The sequence below is a fragment of the Embiotoca jacksoni genome, unplaced genomic scaffold, assembly GCF_022577435.1.
Source record: "Embiotoca jacksoni isolate LCO1_2020_lvr unplaced genomic scaffold, fEmbJac1.0.p SCAF_11, whole genome shotgun sequence".
Classification (NCBI taxonomy): Eukaryota; Metazoa; Chordata; class Actinopteri; family Embiotocidae; genus Embiotoca; species Embiotoca jacksoni.
Window position 1 is genome coordinate 17646585 of NW_027185241.1, and position 19084 is coordinate 17665668.

General features: G+C 41.5%; 1 protein-coding gene across 1 annotated transcript in view; it reads right to left on the reverse strand.

Annotated features, from left to right (window-relative positions):
* The window catches only part of LOC138194570 (furin-like protease kpc-1), a 182260-nt gene that overhangs the window by 155544 nt on the left and 7632 nt on the right, over positions 1-19084 (reverse strand). Inside the window, exon 3 of the mRNA XM_069143414.1 lies at positions 3794-3886. Coding sequence (XP_068999515.1) covers positions 3794-3886 — 93 coding nt within the window. The remainder of the gene's footprint in view (positions 1-3793; positions 3887-19084) is intronic.

Consider the following 19084-nt stretch of genomic DNA (forward strand, 5'->3'; position numbering starts at 1 on the left):
CTTTGTGCCGAGAGCCTTGTTGCTGTCAGCTTGAGAGGTGGTATCAATAAAGTGCATCTGCAGCTTGGATGAAGTAGACAGACATTAAAACAGAGAATAAAAAACATTTACAAACCAGGATGTCAAAAGACTGGAACAAACTGCGAGCAGTGGTTTTCTGTGTGTGTATAAAGTGTGTAGTGCAGCAGCAGGGACCAATGTGTGTATGTCAGAAGCTGGCAGGGGGTTAGTACCTGATACATTTTCTAAAAGGTCAGTGTGGAGTTCAGTCAGAGACATGTCTGTGTTTGAGAATGAAACTGCAAGAGGTACGGTAGTTAAGACAGTTAGGAGGAGAGTCATTGAGGGGAGGCAGGGTTTCAAGTAAACAATGTACAGAGAGAAAAGCCAAAGATGATCTTGTCACTGTGTGTGTGTGTGTGTGTGTGTGTGTGTGTGTGTGTGTGTGTGTGTGCGTGTGTGTGTGTGTGTGTGTGTGTGTGTGTGTGTGTGTGTGTGTGTGTGTGTGTGTGTGTGTGTGTGCGCACGCGTGTTATTCTTGCTTTGTAGCAGTGATTTATGTGCACTATAGCTGTTTGAAAGGAATGTGTGTGTATCATGTCCTTATCTGGGTGTTGTCTCTGAACCCTCACATGTTTATGTTGAGCTGTTTTCCACAGCCTTGTTAATTATGTCATTAGCCGTGTGATTAATACAACAGCTGATTGTTGCCTTGCTGACAGAGGGCTGCCTCGGCCGGGATTACAAGGTGGCAAAACCTCCTCCTCTGAGAAACCGCTATGGACCTCCACGCTCTGTGTGTGTGTGTGTGTGTGTGTGTGTGTGTGTGTGTGTGTGTGTGTGTGTGTGTGTGTGTGTGTGTGTGTGTGTGTGTGTGTGTGTGTGTGTGTGTGTGTGTGTGTGTGTGTGTGTGTGTGTGTACGCTGTAAACAATAGGCTGTTATGGTGCAGCTCTGCACATGTGAGCCAGACAGCCCCGTTCCTATAGACGGCTTTAACTCAGCCAATTACTTGCAGCTACAGCAGCTGCAGCAGATCATGCTAATTTCTGAAAGATGTTCATTTTTCCTGTGATATGGAACACAATCCTATTCATGACTTCAAGTGAAATCGTTCACTTTCAAGTCTCTTCTTTATGGAGAACTGGACAATAGTTTGCTACAGCTGTGATGTACTATATTTTTCATATTTCATAATGCATGATGATTTGGTTGCCATGGTTCCACATCATCAGTGCCAGTCAGTTGCAAAATACACCAGGTGTGGGACCTGGTGTATTTTATATATTTACCTTCTTTTACCCAGCACATGTAGTGTATACTTGCCAGTACATTATAGTTACAACTATTATAATATATTATTATTAAACATGAGAGCCACATAAACGAGTAAGGTTACGCCAACAAACAACAGAAGAGTGTTCTATTTTCAACAACAAAAAAATACATTGATTGATGCACAATGTCCAAATATACTGAAATCATTCATCAGTGAAGACTGAGACATCATCATCCTAAATGCTTTGCTACCACACTGGGTAATTATTTTCTTTGAAAGCTAAACAATCCCTCTGCCACTGATTTGGAGGAAACTTGTTCTTAGTTTGTAGCTCTTTTGTATGGGACTATTTTACTGCAAACTCTGTGGTTGGAAATATCAGGTTGACCATATTTTAATTAATTAGCATCAAAATCAAATGAAATCCTCATTTATACAATAATTTTTGAAACACTGCGTATTTCAACAGGACTTCTGCACTAAGAAAGATCAAATTTACAAGCAGGGAAGTTGTTGTTTGATGTTCTATTCAGAACATGTAAGCTAGACGTTCATCCACTTTTGGCATCATTACTATCAAAAGTGATTTTTGATGGCAGTTTAAATCTCAGGATGTTTGTGATGTTGGTGTTCTGGCAGTTCGATGAAGCTTTGAAGAACGTAACCTGGACTTCCTGTCCTGATGCTCCAAAGACAGGATTTTAAGAGTAGAAACTTTAAACAAAGTCTTTTATTTTAAAACATCATGGAGAACTAGCAACAAACAGCAAAAACAAAACTTGCTTTTGTTCTACCTCACGAGTGGAGTAGATCTAATGCATGACAACACAGCCTCACAATGCTTTTGCTGCACAACGATGCACCAGTGACACTAAACCTATATGTGATCTTTAAAATGGTATTTTGTCATGTTTCTTTAACTAAAAATATATTGTAACCTCAGAGGTCAGTTTAAGCAACATGAAGCTAACATAAAGATAACTCTGCCTCAACCTTGCAGTCCATTAAACACTATGTTGTGTGAGATGTGTAATGGACTCCACCTGCCATGTAATACAAAGTAAAGTGTGTGATGCAAAGGTTTGTATAGACAGCGGCCTGGTCAGAGGTGGGAGGATGAAGCACAGCTAAGGCTTTGGCAGAGGGCCAAATACTGTAGCAACACACTATAATTAGGTTTGACAACACATAACCCAACATAAAGATGCCTTCCATAAATCTACAACAACATTAACTCTCTTCAGCTTAAAAACACAATTAAAATAGATTCCATACGTTTGATTGGTAAATAAAGAAAAATAAGTGATATTGGAGGTATTTTTCTTGCCTTAAGGTTACAAAAAGATTAGTTCTTATAAAATAGCAAAGCCAACAAACAGATTTTAATGTGAAGACATTTACGGATGGAACAGCAGCTGGTCGGGAGAAGCAAAGTTGAAATACACAATTGTTCATTATCCCAGAACATTATTTGTGCAATCCATTAAAAGCAAGACTCATTATGAAATGTGGGACAGTTTGGGGGTGCAAATTCGTTTTCACCTTAAGTTACGATGGTAGAAAAGTAATTAAAGTTACAGTTTAATGAAATCATGAACCATACATGGAGTCACTGGAGATTGCGCATAAATTACTTCAATTAATCACACGCACACTGATTCATGTGATAACTCTGAATCCAAAGTTTGGAATTCTTCTCTTACTTTTATTTTCTGTCCATTTATTTATCTTGGTGCGGGTGCATGTGTGTGTGTGTGTGTGTGTGTGTGTGTGTGTGTGTGTGTGTGTGTGTGTGTGTGTGTGTCTGTGTGTCTGTGTGTGATTGAAGGGGCAGTGTGTTGGTGAAGGGCCAGAGGTCTGGTACACCCTGGAGAACGGACAGGGCCAAAGCCACATCTCCGACCCTTCCTCTCATCCCGCCTCCCTCACCCTGTGCTGTCATGGGAGGTCTCCGTGGGTGACGGTTTCCCTGGTAACGGAAGCCCGATGAGGAGGCTGCATTGTGTGCTCTGAGGGTGATGTTAGAAAGGCTGGCTGAAGGTGGCGGCGGCGGGGTGGGGGGTGGGGGGGCACGAGTGATGTTGGGTGGAAAAGGCACACGAGCAACACAAGCAAGGTAAACAACTTTTAGCCATTTCTCACCACATGCCTCGGCTTACTTTTTTTTTTTTTTTTCATCCTTCTCCCTAATCAAGAATAGACCCTGATTAACACAGCAAAACCAGCCAATGAGCTCCATTTGCATATACATGCTGTGTAAAATCAGAACTGATACCAGGGTGTGAATTCACTTTGACATGGCCGTGTTAAATGTATCAAACATGTAAGTAGCTGAACACACTGATTTGTTGTAGTTACAAATCTATTTCCCGCTGAGTTACACAGACAGTGCAAGTCAGACCAAAGAAAAAAAAATATCCGCAGTGATTTCTTTGTCCACTTTCTACATCCTCCACTTCAAGGAGTATTTTATTCTGCAGAGTGTTTATTTATTGGACCAGTTAAAAGCACTTACCCCTGCTGCAGTAGCAAGCCTGTCCTCAAAGGTGGCTCTGTCAGGGCGCCCCCTGCTGTCTCTCAGGGTGTAAATACGCTCCAGGCTGCCAACCTGCCAGCATGGAAACACAATTTGTGATCAGGTTATAAAACCCATAAACCTTCAGGACACAAAATGTTACAGGACACACAGGTTTGACGAAATATTTGCTTAGTTGACCGCATTTTGTTCTACAATTTGTTGAAATACTGCACCCTCTAAACTTCAGGGAAAGATAAGAATGCAACAAGGTGCATTGAGAAAAGTAGAAGTGTATTCATCAATACAGAGAAAGCCATGCAGATACAGAGGGAGGGTCAAAACTCATAACGTATTCAAGCTTAATCACACACATGACCCTTTGCACAACATGATTTCAGTGTATCCCCTCCGGCCATCTGTCTTGTGTGGGTTTTTCTGAAAGAGGTGGGCCGAAATCAAATAGCACACAGTTTATCTAACCTTATCCTGGGCTTTTCATTTCCAAGCCTTATAAACTCAATCGTATTGACCGCCTGGGAGAGTTAGAACTAACTAAGTGAAATCTAGTCGCCGGCAATTGTGTGCAAGGCGCACGTTGTGTGTGTGCATGTATGTGTGTGTGTGTGGCTTGCTGATTCTATCTTCCTTCACTTTCATTCTCTCTATTCTCTGTCCCTGAGGTGCATCAGGGCTGAGACTGCTGAGTAAATTGTCCCAAATTGAGTTCCTTCTTGCCGGCAGATACAGGCCACATCCCGACCGTTTAGAGAGAGACAGAGAGAGAGGAAGAGAGAGAGCGAGAGAAAACAATCACAGCACACATCACTCGCTTGAAAAAAAATTCTCTCTAATTTCTCTCCTTGCCTTTCTTTTCCATCCACCCTCCCGTCTCTAGATCTTTTTCTCTCCTCTGCTGATTTCCCAGCTGCCTCTCTTTCTTCTCCCGACACATTATTCTTCTGCTTCTCCCTCTTTGTATCACTCCCTGTGTTTCTTCCCTCGTCTTTGTCTGCTGCGATAGGTGTACAGTCTTTCCTTGCTCAGCTTGGCTTTTTCCTTTCGTTGATGATTCGCTCTCCTGCTCGTTCGCCTTCCTCTATCTTTTTCCGTCCTTTCTCCATCTGCCCTACCAACAATATTTCTCTCCTCGCTTTCTGTCCCTCCTTTGCTCTCTCATCCCTCCCTCCATGGCTGGATGTACCCAGTGACATAGTACCCATCAGCACAGACGTCCTGGGTGGAGGAGTCTGCCTCTGACAATAATCACACACTAAGTTTAGAACGCTGGCAGGCCAGCTGAGCTGAACTGAGCACACGTGACTCCCCCGACGCCGGTACACTCCATTTAACTCGGCAGGGGGCTGCAGGCTGGCAGGGGTGGGAATGAAGCATTAGACAGAGATGGGGATGCCGGTGTGTTTTTGGGGATGGGGGGTACTCGGGGGCTGGAGACGGAGCAGTGAGTGGAGACAGATATGGAAATGGGATGAGGAAGGACGGCTGAAGCTGAAACTGGTGCTGGAGGGAATAAAGACGGGAGAATTTTTGGGCTTGGGAAGAAACAGTTTTTAAGGGGATGCAGAGTCACTGTCCCTGCATGAGTAATAACTCTTCTTCAGTTTCTCTGCTTGCTTTCAGCAAAATCCAGTCTATGTCATCTTTTAGCTTTTAGGGTGTTTATTTTTATATGGGCAGCAGCTTGGTGGGGACTTCTCTTTGACTGTACAAATGAGGTTTTCAGACTCCAAACCAAAAGCACATACTACATTCCCCCACTGTGGGATTAATAAAGTCTAATCTAATCTAATCTAATCTAATCTAATCTGAGCTAATCTATTCAACCTCAATCTTTGATCTCAGAGTGGGAGAAGAGTAGTGGTGGAATGTAACCGAGAATTTACACAAGTACTGTACTTAAGTAGGGAGGCACAGTGGTGCAGTAGTTCTCTGTGTGGAGTTTGCATGTTCCTCCTGTGTCTGTATGGGTTTTCCAAAGACATGCGTACCAGGTTGATTTCCCGAAGGTGTGAAGGTGAGTTTGAGCGGTTGTCTGTCCTTCTGTGTTGGTCCTGTGATGGACTGGTGACCTGTCCAGGGTGTAACCTGCCTTCACCCAAAGTCAGCCAGGATACGCTTCAGATGTCTGTAAACTGTTACCAGTTCAACTAAAGAGACATTTCTCATCGAAAATTCTCAGTTGCTTTCATTTAAATAACTTCGCAGTGCATTATCAAATAGTTTACAAGAAAAATAAAGAGATGTGTGTAACAGAAGTTTTTTTCTTCATCTTTTCTTCTCCTCTCCAACAGATTATCTCATGACCCCGCACATTAAACTACTGACCCCTTGGAGGGGGCCTGACCCCCAGGTTGTGAACCACTGGATTCAGCTACACAACTGTAAATAATGTCTTAAAATTAGCTCCACCTCAAACATCTACAGCAGTGAATCGCTGCTGACACACTAATGCATCAGTATTAATGGCATTTATCATAATGTTATGAAACTCATTGCTATTCTTCAAGCACTTCCTGTCATCCTCACAGTAAATGTTAGGAACAATAGACCCATGATTGTTGCAGTCTCCGGTTTTGTTTTGGTGGTTTAGGTTTTACTGGAATTTGCTGAAATGTCTTATAAAGAATAAAATCCCCTAAAAGCCAGAAATGTAACACGTTTAGAGTAAAGATGGAAAGAGTAGATGTACTGAAATATAAATGGAGCATTATAATGTTAAAATAAGTACACGAGATTCTAAACAAACATTCCAAGATTTTCTTCCTTCCTGCCCCATTGGAAATATGATAGAGGTCAAAGCTCAAAACAAGGTTTGATTCACCAAAATTATGAAAAAATAAATAAAATCTCAGAATTCAAAAGTTACAAACAAAAAGTCTTTCCAGAAAGTGAGGAGACTGAGCATCGTGGCACTCTGTGGTGCTGATGCTGTGACTGAGTGGACAGGGAGCTGCTCTCGGAGGTGTCCTGTCCACGCCTCTGGGATGGTTTCCACCAGCTACTTCTAACCAGTACGTTATTATCTTTCATCTGTTGATAAACGTTTGCCATTTCTGTGCTGTACATTGACAGAAAGTGGTTAGACCTAAAGTTCTGGTGCCTTTTTTTAAGCTCAGGTCTGATTGTGGAGGAATTGTTTTTTGAAATCTAGCCGTTTCTCTGTTGGTAAGTGCCGACTGTCTGTGTCCATGTGTCTCTTTTGTTGTAAGTGGATAAAAAGTGCTCAGTAAGAAGAGCAAAAGAGACCAACAACAGCCAATGCATTGCATTAGGCTGCATATACAGTGGTGTGAAAAAGTGTTTGCCCCCTTCCTGATTTCCAATTTTTTTGCATGTCTGTCACACTTAAATGTTTCAGATCATCAAACAAATTTAAATATTAGTCAAAGATAACACAAGTAAACACAAAATGCAGTTTTTAAATGAAGGTTTTTATTATTAAGGGAGAAAAAAAATCCAAACCCACATGGCCCCGTGTGAAAAAGTGTTTGCCCCCTCCTGTTAAAACACAACTTAACTGTGGTTTATCACACCTGAGTTCAATTTCTCGAGCCACACCCAGGCCTGATTACTGCCACACCTGTTCTCAATCAAGAAATCACTGAAATAGGACCTGCCTGACAAAGTGAAGTCGACCAAAAGATCCTCAAAAGATAGACATCATGCCGAGATCCAAAGAAATTCAGGAACAAATGAGAAAGAAAGTAATTGAGATCTATCAGTCTGGAAAAGGTTATAAAGCCATTTCTAAAGCTTTGGGACTCCAGCGAACTACAGTGAGAACCATTATCCACAAATGGAGAAAACATGGAACAGTGGTGAACCTTCCCAGGAGTGGCCGGCCGACCAAAATTACCCCAAGAGCGCAGCGACGACTCATCCAGAGGTCACAAAAGACCCCACAACAACATCCAAAGAACTGCAGGCCTCACTTGCCTCAGTTAAGGTCAGTGTTCATGACTCCACCATAAGAAAGAGACTCGGCAGAAATGGCTGCATGGTAGAGTTCCAAGACCAAAACCACCGCTGAGCAAAAAGAACATTAAGGCTCGTCTCATTTTTGCCAGAAAACATCTTGATGATCCCCAAGACTTTTGGGAAAATACTCTGTGGACTGACGAGACAAAAGTTGAACTTTTTGGAAGGTGTGTGTCCCGTTACATCTGGTGTAAAAGTAACACCACATTTCAGAACAAGAACATCATACCAACAGTAAAATATGGTGGTGGTAGTGTGATGGTCTGGGGCTGTTTTGCTGCTTCAGGACCTGGAAGACTTGCTGTGATAAATGGAACCATGAATTCTACCGTCTACCAAAACATCCTGAAGGAGAATGTCCGGCCATCTGTTCGTGACCTCAAGCTGAAGCCAACTTGGGTTCTGCAGCAGGACGATGATCCAAAACACACCAGCAAGTCCACCTCTGAATGGATGAAGAAAAACAAAATGAAGACTTTGGAGTGGCCGAGTCAAAGTCCTGACCTGAATCCTATTGAGATTCTGTGGCATGACCTTAAAAAGGTGGTTGGTGCTGGAAAACCCTCCAATGTGGCTGAATTACAACAACTCTGCAAAGATGAGTGGGTCAAAATTCCTCCACAGCTGGAAAAGACTCATTGCAAGTTATCACAAACGCTTGATTGCAGTTGTTGCTGCTAAGGGTGGCCCAGCCAGTTATTAGGTTTAAGGGGCAAACACTTTTTCACACAGGGCCATGTGGGTTTGGATTGGTTTTCTCCCTTAATAATAAAAACCTTCATTTAAAAACTGCATTTTGTTTTTACTTGTGTTATCTTTGACTAATGTTTAAATTTGTTTGATGATCTGAAACATGCAAAAAAATAAGAAATCAGGAAGGGGGGAAACACTTTTTCACATCACTGTAGCTTGGGCTGTGAGGTTGGGCTTCTTTCTTAAATTTGTCAGAACTAGCAGGGTTCAGTCAGGTTAGGTTTTAAAGATACATGTCAGAGGATTCAGGTCTCAGATTTACACCCGTGACCAATTTTGTTTCGGCAAAAATGATAAAGCCTCCTAAGCGTGTTATTCTTCTCCTGAGCCCAAACTGTTTCACACTATGACCGTACTGTTAACAGATTTCATAGGTATAATTTCCTCTGTCGGAATCAAAAGATTATTTCTGAAAATAAATTATCCACTTATCCCTTGTGAATAGGGTGGTAACAGAAAACTCAGAGGCACAAATTGTAAAATCTGGGCAAATAAAATCAAACTATCTTACTTTCTAGAAGTCAGTAGGAGAGAATGTTTCTTTATAATTTGGGTGGACTAATCCTTTAAACCGAGAAAAGCAGCCCAATGACCCGTAAAAACAGACCGACACTTCCTGCTAAATGTGATACTGATGTGTCACAAATGTGAGAAATATTGAGCAACTTCAAACCAACCAAAATAAATGCCTGCACCCGCCCGCCCACACACACACACACACACACACACACACACACACACACACGCCCTGCCAGAGCAGGTTCACAGCAAAACAATATGAGGCCAATCAGGGGACCATTGGTACGGCTCTCCCTCTGCTAATGAAGGCACTTTGAAAAGGTAATCTAATTCACCAGCAGCAATTAAGGCTGGGAGCGCCTTGTCACTATCAATTATCTGCTCCTTCGCTCATGTTCTCCAGTGCGGACGCTGAGCCTGCCTGACACACAGCACTGTCGGACAAATCAACCCCATCAGCCATCCAGTCACTGAGAACACTAATCATCAGTGTTCAAACACACACTCTGACGCACACATAGATACTATGCTTCAATCGTTGCACAATGAACTAAGTAAGCTTGGTATGAATTGGGATGTCCTTGCTGGCTCTAATCAAACGTAGATTCATAAACACAAGACAATAGAGACGGCGACTGTAGGAGGCGTGCCCGAAGTTCATACTAGTCAAAATGTGTTTTGTGTGCGTTTTCTTTTTCATAAAGTACAGCAATGAGGTTTTTAATCTCCATACCCAACATGAAACCAAAAACGTTCACACAGTTTGAGGAGAGTCCTTTTTCAAAATAACAAAGCTTTAGGTGTTTTGTGCGAGCAGCTTATCTTGACACACATTTACGTTTTAGAGTTAAGTGACATCGAATAAATAACAATAATCAAGGAACAAGGTACTTTATTGTTACATGCAGTACAACTACAGTAAAAAAAAAAAAAAAAAGTTTAATATCCCCGAACTACCAGCTGTGCTGATTAAAAACAATGATTTTTAATAAATAGAAAAGAAAACTCAAAATATAAACAAAAAAGGTATAAAAGTACAGAAATAATGAATATAACATTTTGCAAAACATGCCTTCAAAAACAACAAAAAAGACCTTCCCTAAACCAGGACGACCACAACCATGCAGCAAAAAGGCTGACAGCAGTGGGCAGAATTAAAGAGTTTATAGGCCGTTTAACTTGGAGGAAGAAACTCCTTCATCCTGATAAAAAGATATTTAAGGATAGAAAGACAAATATTCAGCTGTGAGAAAGTGTTAAATAGTGACAGAGCATACAATTCATATGATATATTGTTTTATAAATTGTCATTAATACAGAAACTCTCACGTCAGGTTGGAGTTTGAATTATTACATTTGACTCGAAAACTACTTCCACCAGCTGTACATTTCTATTTAGGGCCACAGTGAGACCGTCCCAGTGCACATTAAGCAGAAGGAAGAGAAATACCTTGAAAAGTCCTTCATACACACAGCCAATAAACAGAGCAGGCTGGGGACACAGTCCAAGCTTCAACTGGGCAAACGGTCGTGGCAGGAAGAAAATCATAAAGATCCCTTTCAAATTATGAAATGTATCTTCAATTGACAGACATTCTTCAGTTGGTCTTTATTATTCTGTCTATTCAGACAATAAAATACAAAATGAACCATATCCATAACATCATGAAAGTCTTGCTTTTAATGTGTTAAGTGCCATGAAATAACCTCTGTTGTGATTTGGCACTATATAAATAAAATTTAATTTAATTTAATTGAATCATGTAAAGAAAATATTTAAAAAAAAAAGTCTAAATACTATTGAGATGGTGCTCATTTCCACCATCACAATTTATGCCGCAGGATCCCAAACAGCTGGAGCAGCTTTTTGCACACACAAATAACAGAAGTGTCTTCAAGAACATGGCAACTTACACTTAGATCGTTTTTTTTGTTTTTTGTTTTTTTTTAATGGCGGGTTGGGTGGGTAATCACCAAGATACATGTGAAATATCTGATGAAAACTAAATGAAAAGTATTAAAAATCCAACACAGCAGAAAATCTGTATGAAGGGATAAATAGATACATGAAAGATCAAGAGATCTACGGTCGAACCACAAATGTGCTTGTAAACAGTTTAAGTGTTGTATAGAATAAAATGTTCTTTTAAAAAAAAGCTACCGGGTGCTTAAACTAATCTGTTTTTATTGGTCTCATATAACTTTGTGCCACATTTCATAGTGTTTCAGACCAATCAGCCGTATGTTAGCCCTACTTTATTATTATTAAAGGTTAACATGCAATCATCCAAGGTCAGACAAATGATGATCTACTTCAGACTCTTTGAAGCTTTTGTAAAGCGAGGTATGGAGACTGAATCTCTGACACAGTTCATATGGATGCACGTCACCCTGACTTATCGCCCTCTTCTCAGACTGACGACAACGCCACCATTCAGCTCGACCATCAGACGCTAGACACGGGTAGAAACTAGCATGAGAGGACTATTCAACAGGCATGTTGAAACGCATGACGTTAGTCCACAGCACCAATGAAGAGAGGATCCGCACGAGAGTAATGCTGCTGTATTAAGCAAATAGGCCTTCAAAAGAAAAATATTGGCGCTTGAATAGGCTGCTACTGGAACTCAAAACCCCTGAATAGTGACAGATGTTTGTGATAGATGATAGATGACTGTCAATTCAATGTCATTTGAAACGTGCATTTTATCTGATTGTCAAGTTAAAATGTTATTTCATATTCTTTTTGTGAGCACGAGTAAACCACCGTTGTCATCTGATTTAACTTTGATCCTCATTAAGAATATACTGAAGGACATTTTGTGTATATTGAGAAGAGAAAACTTGTAAGTTAAAACAGACGAGTGGTTGAGATATATATATAAAAAAAGGGACCTGATCATTAAATAAAACTGTCACGTAAGAAATATCAGCTTGTTTACAGTTTAATTGAATCTCTCCAATGAACCACAAACCATGGAACTGATAATGCACAACACTGTTACCACAAGAACTATTCCAAACTGTAATTTGCATTTTGAAATGATTCGCATAAAACATGTTTGGAGATGTTAATTCAACTTCATGTGCCAGATAAACTGCAGCAGCACCTGACAACACACCAAACTTCGAGATACATTAACATAAAGTAATAGTGAACGGCTAACAACTGAATGAACCACCCCATTTACTGACAGTATTCAATAAAATGACAACATGCCACCTTTAGATAGGGTGCTTTTACTGTAAATCACAACTTCGTTTTCAATAATGAAAATGAGGAAAAACAAATTACAATAATTCCATCATAAAATAGTGAATCTGAAGTTTCTTTACAACACTGAAATCCATTCAACATGCTGTGCACAGTTAACTGGATAATAAACAAAGTCAAACTTTTCCTTGGATGAGCTGCAGACCAGACTGCTGCTGAGACGAACAACTGATGGGAAGCTCCCATGTGGAGGACATTTTGGACTTGAGCATTCTGGATCTCAGACAAAAAGGACTTTCAGTTTTGCGAGTTGGGAGTCAGAAGGAAGATTGGAAGGAAGAAGAATAGATTATTCAATCAAAGTGAAGTTAATTATCATAGTGGTTTTTGTTTGGTTTTAAAAGCTTCAGGAACAAGTACAGCAAGATAAATGTTCTTTGTGGTAAACTGTACGTTTTCTTGGCTGCTGTGTTGCCTGCAACGAGGGCTGTCACAATCACGACTAATCGTCATACAAATAATTGTGGTCATGGATTTGAATGGTCTTTTGTGTTCATTTGATGCCAGTGATTGGCTTAAAACCAAAATATGCCCATAGTTGTGCTGCGGTGTTTGACTTTACAACTAAATCCAGGATGTTAATGGCAAACATTTTTCTTGAAATGTGGTTGGTGGGTTATTAGGGGTTAAGTAAAAGAGTCGGTGCTGCTAATTCTCCACTCATGTCATTCAATCAGAGGAAGAGGGAACAACAAGATGACATCATTAAAAGAGTGTACCTTGGCTAATATCTCTATAAAGCACTGAGCCCTGACCTGACCCTCCACTCACAACCTCAAAAACATCTGTCAAACAGCTGCTGGATTCTCTTTCAGGTGTGAAACTGTAAAAGTAAAATACACTAAAAGCTCTAATTACACTTTTAAAAAAATGTTTCAACTTTTATTTTCCAATGAAACACAATGAAAACATTTCTACAAGCCGAGTACTTATTGAGGCTTTTGAGTGTTTGATTTTTACTTAACTGTAACAATTCATCACAAGAGCCTATTGACAAAAAAATGGTTGCTGAAGGACTTTTATGGTACAAATATAGTTTACTATTATGTGAGGTAGTTTTGATATCCTTTGAATGCATCAGTGATTTCTCTACATTCACTATTAGGACAGTGCCATCCCGTATCTCTCCTTATAGGTTTTGTTCTGATTCTTGAAATGTCTGTACTCCCTCCTCAAGTGTTGGATCAGATTATGATGCTGCACTGCACATTACTGAAAGGCAGAAGCATTAAAATTCAAAACAGAACTTGAAAGCAACAAGCTGATTTGAAGCACTGTATAAACACAACACCTAAGCTCAAGGAGCCGTAGGCATTATGATGGATTTGTTCTATCTCGTTTCAAAATGTCAGGTTTTATGTATATTTATGTATATTTAGCTTATTTCTTGTGTCTTGCATTTTCTTCTAAAACAGTTTAGATTAGTTTATTTGAAGTGTTGTGATGATTTGGGAACATTTTTGGTAGCTTATTTTACAGCAAAACTATCAACCTCTGCCTTAAATGATGCTCGTGTGTCTGGCACTGATGCATTTAGAGCTGACATGAACTATTGTGATACCAGAATTAATGATGATGTCCATCACAGTGAAACTGTTTACATTGCTAATGTTTTCTGAACTTCTTTCTGAAGCTCACATTTGAGAAGCAGTAACCACAAGTGGAAGCTAAAGATGAATATTAAAGCAGACAATAATATGGGCTGTGTTGTTGAATCTGATAGATGACTCAAACACAAGTGCACAAGCAGCTGGAGAACTCCAAACTGTTGTCTGACATCTACAAGCCTGCAACAACAATGTGAACAGCAACGATGACAAAAATCCTTTCTTACTTTAGATCTCTTTGGGAATGACAGACAAAAGAAAACCAATTCTGTGCTAAACCATCAAGTGTCTCTCTGTCTAAGTTACAGTATTTTGTAGACAGAGTTGTAGGTAAAAACAATAAATAATGAAATAATTGGTCTGGGGGACTCAACTGTCAGAGACTGTCGATGTGTGTTTTTATTTAAGGTTAAATGGAAGGTTCAGTCATGATAACTAACAGGAGGATCTACTGCAGGTGCAGCAAAAACATGCCGGCAGATAAACATGCAGTGAAAACATCAAAACTAAATTTACCATTTTACTTGTGCTACTTTTATTAATCCTTTGTTGTTAAAACTAAAAAGGAAGAGAAGAGCTATACTGATCCATATTAGTCAGTCCATATAACAACCAAACCAAAGACAAAGTTACTGAGAAGCTGCTGGAGCATTGAGCGGTTTACAACACAGTTCACCTAAAAAGTTGGTGGAGCCAAAAACAAACACCCACAGATGACCCCAATTTACTATAAGTTCATACAAGTCATACCGTTTTCATTTCCTACTAACTTGAACAACTTCGTGACTTGGCTACTTTTGGGACCGATGTTTAACAGTCTTCAGGCTGGTAACTAAAGCTTCTTTTCAGCAGAACACCCTGAAATGTGTAAACGCTGACATTGTTTTAACATAGAAGTGTTTGGCTGCATATTTTTACTCCGTCTAAGGTGTCTGACAAAACACACACCCTCCTATTCTAATCACAGCTGCAGTCTATGCACGCAGTTTAACGGTGTTGAAGTGGTTTTTATACTTCAAGTCTATTTCCTGCATTTCACACAGGTAACTACGGTGACGGTGTACTGGTCTCTGTCTGCTCTGCTAATGCATACGCCTTCTGCACCGTGTAGAAACGGTGAGAAACACAAGGACTCACAGTACAACAACCTCGACCCCATACAGAGTCAGTCATTGTAATTACTGTAATTATTGCTATAGCCGCATTACAAACTCATTTATAGGCCACTGTAACTAAAAACACAACATGCCGGCGTTAACGCAAACTACGAGATACTACCTACTTCAGTCTCCATTGAACCCTTCAAACACAAATATGACTACAAGCCTGAAGAGTACGACGGCGTGTGGTTGCTGTTCAGCAGAGTTGGACTTGGAGTCTTCACAGTGATGAAGCATCCACAGGAGCTGCGTGCCCCGCTGCTGCTGCTGGCGGCCTCCAACCGACAAACAGAAAAACACCAGAGGAAAACAGAAATGGAGGGAGGGACGGGATGAAAACGCACGAAGGATAAACAAAAACAAACACAGACATCAAGAGTCATTGAAGCAGTGTGTGAGAGCCACGTGAGGCGGTCCACCCTATGGAGAAAACAGCAGCTGGTGTGTACACTAACAGCCCTACAGGGGCTGTGGCCTCCGCAGCCTCCACTATGGAAAAGCAGAAAGGAGAGATGGGAGGAGGGCTGGGTGAGGGGAGGGAGGAGGGGGGTGCTAGGGGCTAAATGGGGTGAGCAGTTAAGCCTTGTTGGTTACAGTATTGGCAGGAAACACAGTGATGGAAATGGGGGGGGGGGGGGGTGTGATGGGTTCTATACAGTGCATTTTAAAGTGAAAAATATGGGGTTCGATGGGTTTTTAAAGGATAACAATTATTTTGGGTCACAAGCTATCATTGTAATGTCAGTTTTAAAGAAACATTATTCCGTTGTATAACAATTTGGTCTGAAATTTGATATGTCTGGGCATCATGTTAATCTGCAATAAAAACCATGGCACAACTCGTGTCTTGGAATGCAGCGACAGGCCAAGAAAGAAGCCTGATTAATTTGTCATCACAAATAACAACAGGAAGTGGAACTGCTGCACATTTTAGCTGCTGGAGGCAGAACATGTGAACGTGACAACACAAAAACTGTACAAACTGAAAAAAAAAACAATACAATTTTTGGACCACAACACACTCAGTCTTCTGCTTTTTGGAAATGAAACATGAGTCCGCTGTCGTATCACACAGGTCTGAACTGGTTTCTGTGTTCTTGTCTACTTTCGCAGCTTCTTATTGTGTGTAAGCGGAGGAAATAATAGAAACTAAAGTGGACAACAAACTCAACAACAGCAGTCACTGACAAACATGTCATCAAAATCCATCTACAAAGCTTCTAATAAACAACCACTTCAGAAAATCCCATCTACTTTAGGTTATTTCTCTTTTAGCTATTTCTAAATAAAACCTTGTAAAATTATACAACATGCAATTTCACAAGATTCCTCTGGAGTCTATATTACCTACACGAGCATTGTGTACGAGTGTGTTTGCGCGCTCGTAGCTCCCCTCCCTGCTCTCGTCCACCATCGTCCTTTATCTTCTTTATCTCTCTGTATTCCCCCCTCTCTCTCTCCATTTCAATATTGAAGAGAGTTTTATTAAGGGCTAGACTCGGATGTGCTGAGGCGCTCTCAGTAATTTTCCTACAAAGTGCTTTAATCCATCACACGGCCAACATGTGGCCTTTGCAGCCATACATCATCTAAGCCCAGAGAGAGAGAGAGAGAGAGAGAGAGAGAGAGAGAGAGAGAGAGAGAGAGAGAGAGAGAGAGAGAGAGAGAGAGAGAGAGAGAGGGAGTGGTAGCATCATTCCCCCCCCCCCCCCTCCCTTCTTCTACTTCTCTGCCTTCATCCCCCACCAGAGTTTCCCACCTGGGAGGGAAACCACATCTTCCCCACGTATTCCTCAGTCAAGTCCTCTCTCCATTTACAAATGAGAGTGAGGTATGTGCGAAGATGGAGTGAGGGAGCGTACGCAGAGGGGAGTGGGGGGGGGGGGCGCAAAATGAAAGAGATGGCGATATGTGTGAGTGAATGAGTGAGTGAATGAGTGTGTGAGGCTGAGAGAGAGAAAGAAAGAGATAAGGAAAATGGAGAAAAGCTTACTGGAATGAATGAAATTGGGGACAAAAGCAGTTGATAGGAAGTCGGGCGTGTGTGTGTGTGTGTGTGTGTGTGTGTGTGTGTGTGTGTGTGTGTGTGTGTGTGTGTGTGTGTGTGTGTGTGCGCGCACGCGCATGCTGTGCATGCAGTATGCACAAGGTGTGTGCTTCTGTTGCATGAGGAAATGGAAATAGGCAGAGAAGGAGATGAGGGAGGAAAAGAAAAAAAAAAGGAAAAAAAAAAACCGCTTCATTTCCCAGAATGCAGCTGGTGCAGAGTGGCCCTCTGTGTTGCCCCCGGCCAACACCTGCTTCCATTTCGCTTGCTCCGCCCTCCTAGCACTGAGGAGCAGAGATGAACTCTGGGCCCCCTGACTAATGGAATGGGCCCTCGCTCCCAACCATTAGAGGATGGGTGTCCCTTTTGGCGCCCCCGGGTGCCCTGCGGTACAGAAAAGGGAGAGGAAGGGGCGAGGGAGAAGATGGTGGCAGGTCGGCCTTTTTCCTTTTGCCCAGCGCACACACACCTGGTCATAATGTAACAGCCTGGAGTAATCCAGCCAGAGTAAGGCTTGACATAGCTTAGCATCTGACTGAGGCTATTTCTGAGAGGATATTAGAAATTCTGAAATGGGTGCAGCGCTGTGAGGTTTCAGAGAAGGAGCTCTCTGAATGTGTACGACAGCGGCCCCGGCTGATCGTGAAGCGTTTGTGTGATTTCATTTAGCCAGTAAATCCAGTGCTCTGCCTCAATTACATCTGCTTTACTCAGATGGAAAACACACCTCGAGTGTACGGAGGGGAGGAGAGGGGGAGCCGGGGGAGTGGGGGGGGGGGGCATGGAGCGGATTGGGGATTGAATCTCTCGATGAGCTGATAGCACGTCTGCAGACAGCGAGCCAAGCTGTGCTGCAGTAATGTTATGCTAATGATATGGTAATGATATGGTAATCTACCGGCAGTATTCCACCTCACTGGAGAGAAGGGGAATCTGCGAGGCCTTTCACCATTGGTTGGAGACCAGGGATTTCCTGAAGTCAGGGTTCAAGACAAAAACCCTGCACGCGCACACACACACACACACACACACACACACACACACACACGGCTGCACCGGCACTTAATTGTTAAAGCAGTGATCTCAGCTAAAATAAAAGCAATGTAAAACATACACCTAATCTGTCTTTAATCGGATTTGCAAACTCTTAAGTAAGCAAGAAATAATACCTGTAAACAATGCAGCATCATGTGATGCAACTTAAAACTAGGTCGGCTGTATTGTGAGTAAGCCTGCGAGCTTTATCAGCTTGTAATATCAAGCCGCTGTGCCGTTGTTCTGTGCCGACATAAAGCGAAACAGAAAATCATCTATTTTAGATCGCGATCGGGTTCTTTTTTTCTGTCACCGTGTGTGAAACCCTGCACCTGTGATGGCTGTCTACTCAGAGCAGCTCTTTCTCTCTGCCTTGTAATGATTGTATTACACCACCGCAGCACTGGTTGGAGAGGAGACTCACCATTGTGTGACAACAGTCTTTAAAACCACACATTTAAATACATTTTGCTACATTTCATTGCATCTCATCTTATTGGGAATGAGTTGATTTGCCATTTAATTTAAATGATTGTTATAAGATATCTTTAAAAAATAAATTTGAATGAGCAGATTGGAAGAGGAGATAAATGAGGATGGATTAACTCCATCACTTTTAAATGATGAGGACTGACAGGAAAGGCTTAACTACGTCTGCAAGGCACCTGCAAAAAGCAACTGCACTGCCTCCCAGTAAATCTGTCCGTGTGGCATAAAGACATCATCTCGGGTATTTCGCTCTGTTTTTCTTTGTATTTTACAGTTGCAAAATGGATATGTCAAGTCTGCACAATGGAGAGACGCGATGACATTTTCCTGGATGATGTACACTAAATCAAAGAGACCAACAATATGTTGAGTGCCAGCATGGAGACATTTGATTCCCATTCCACTCAT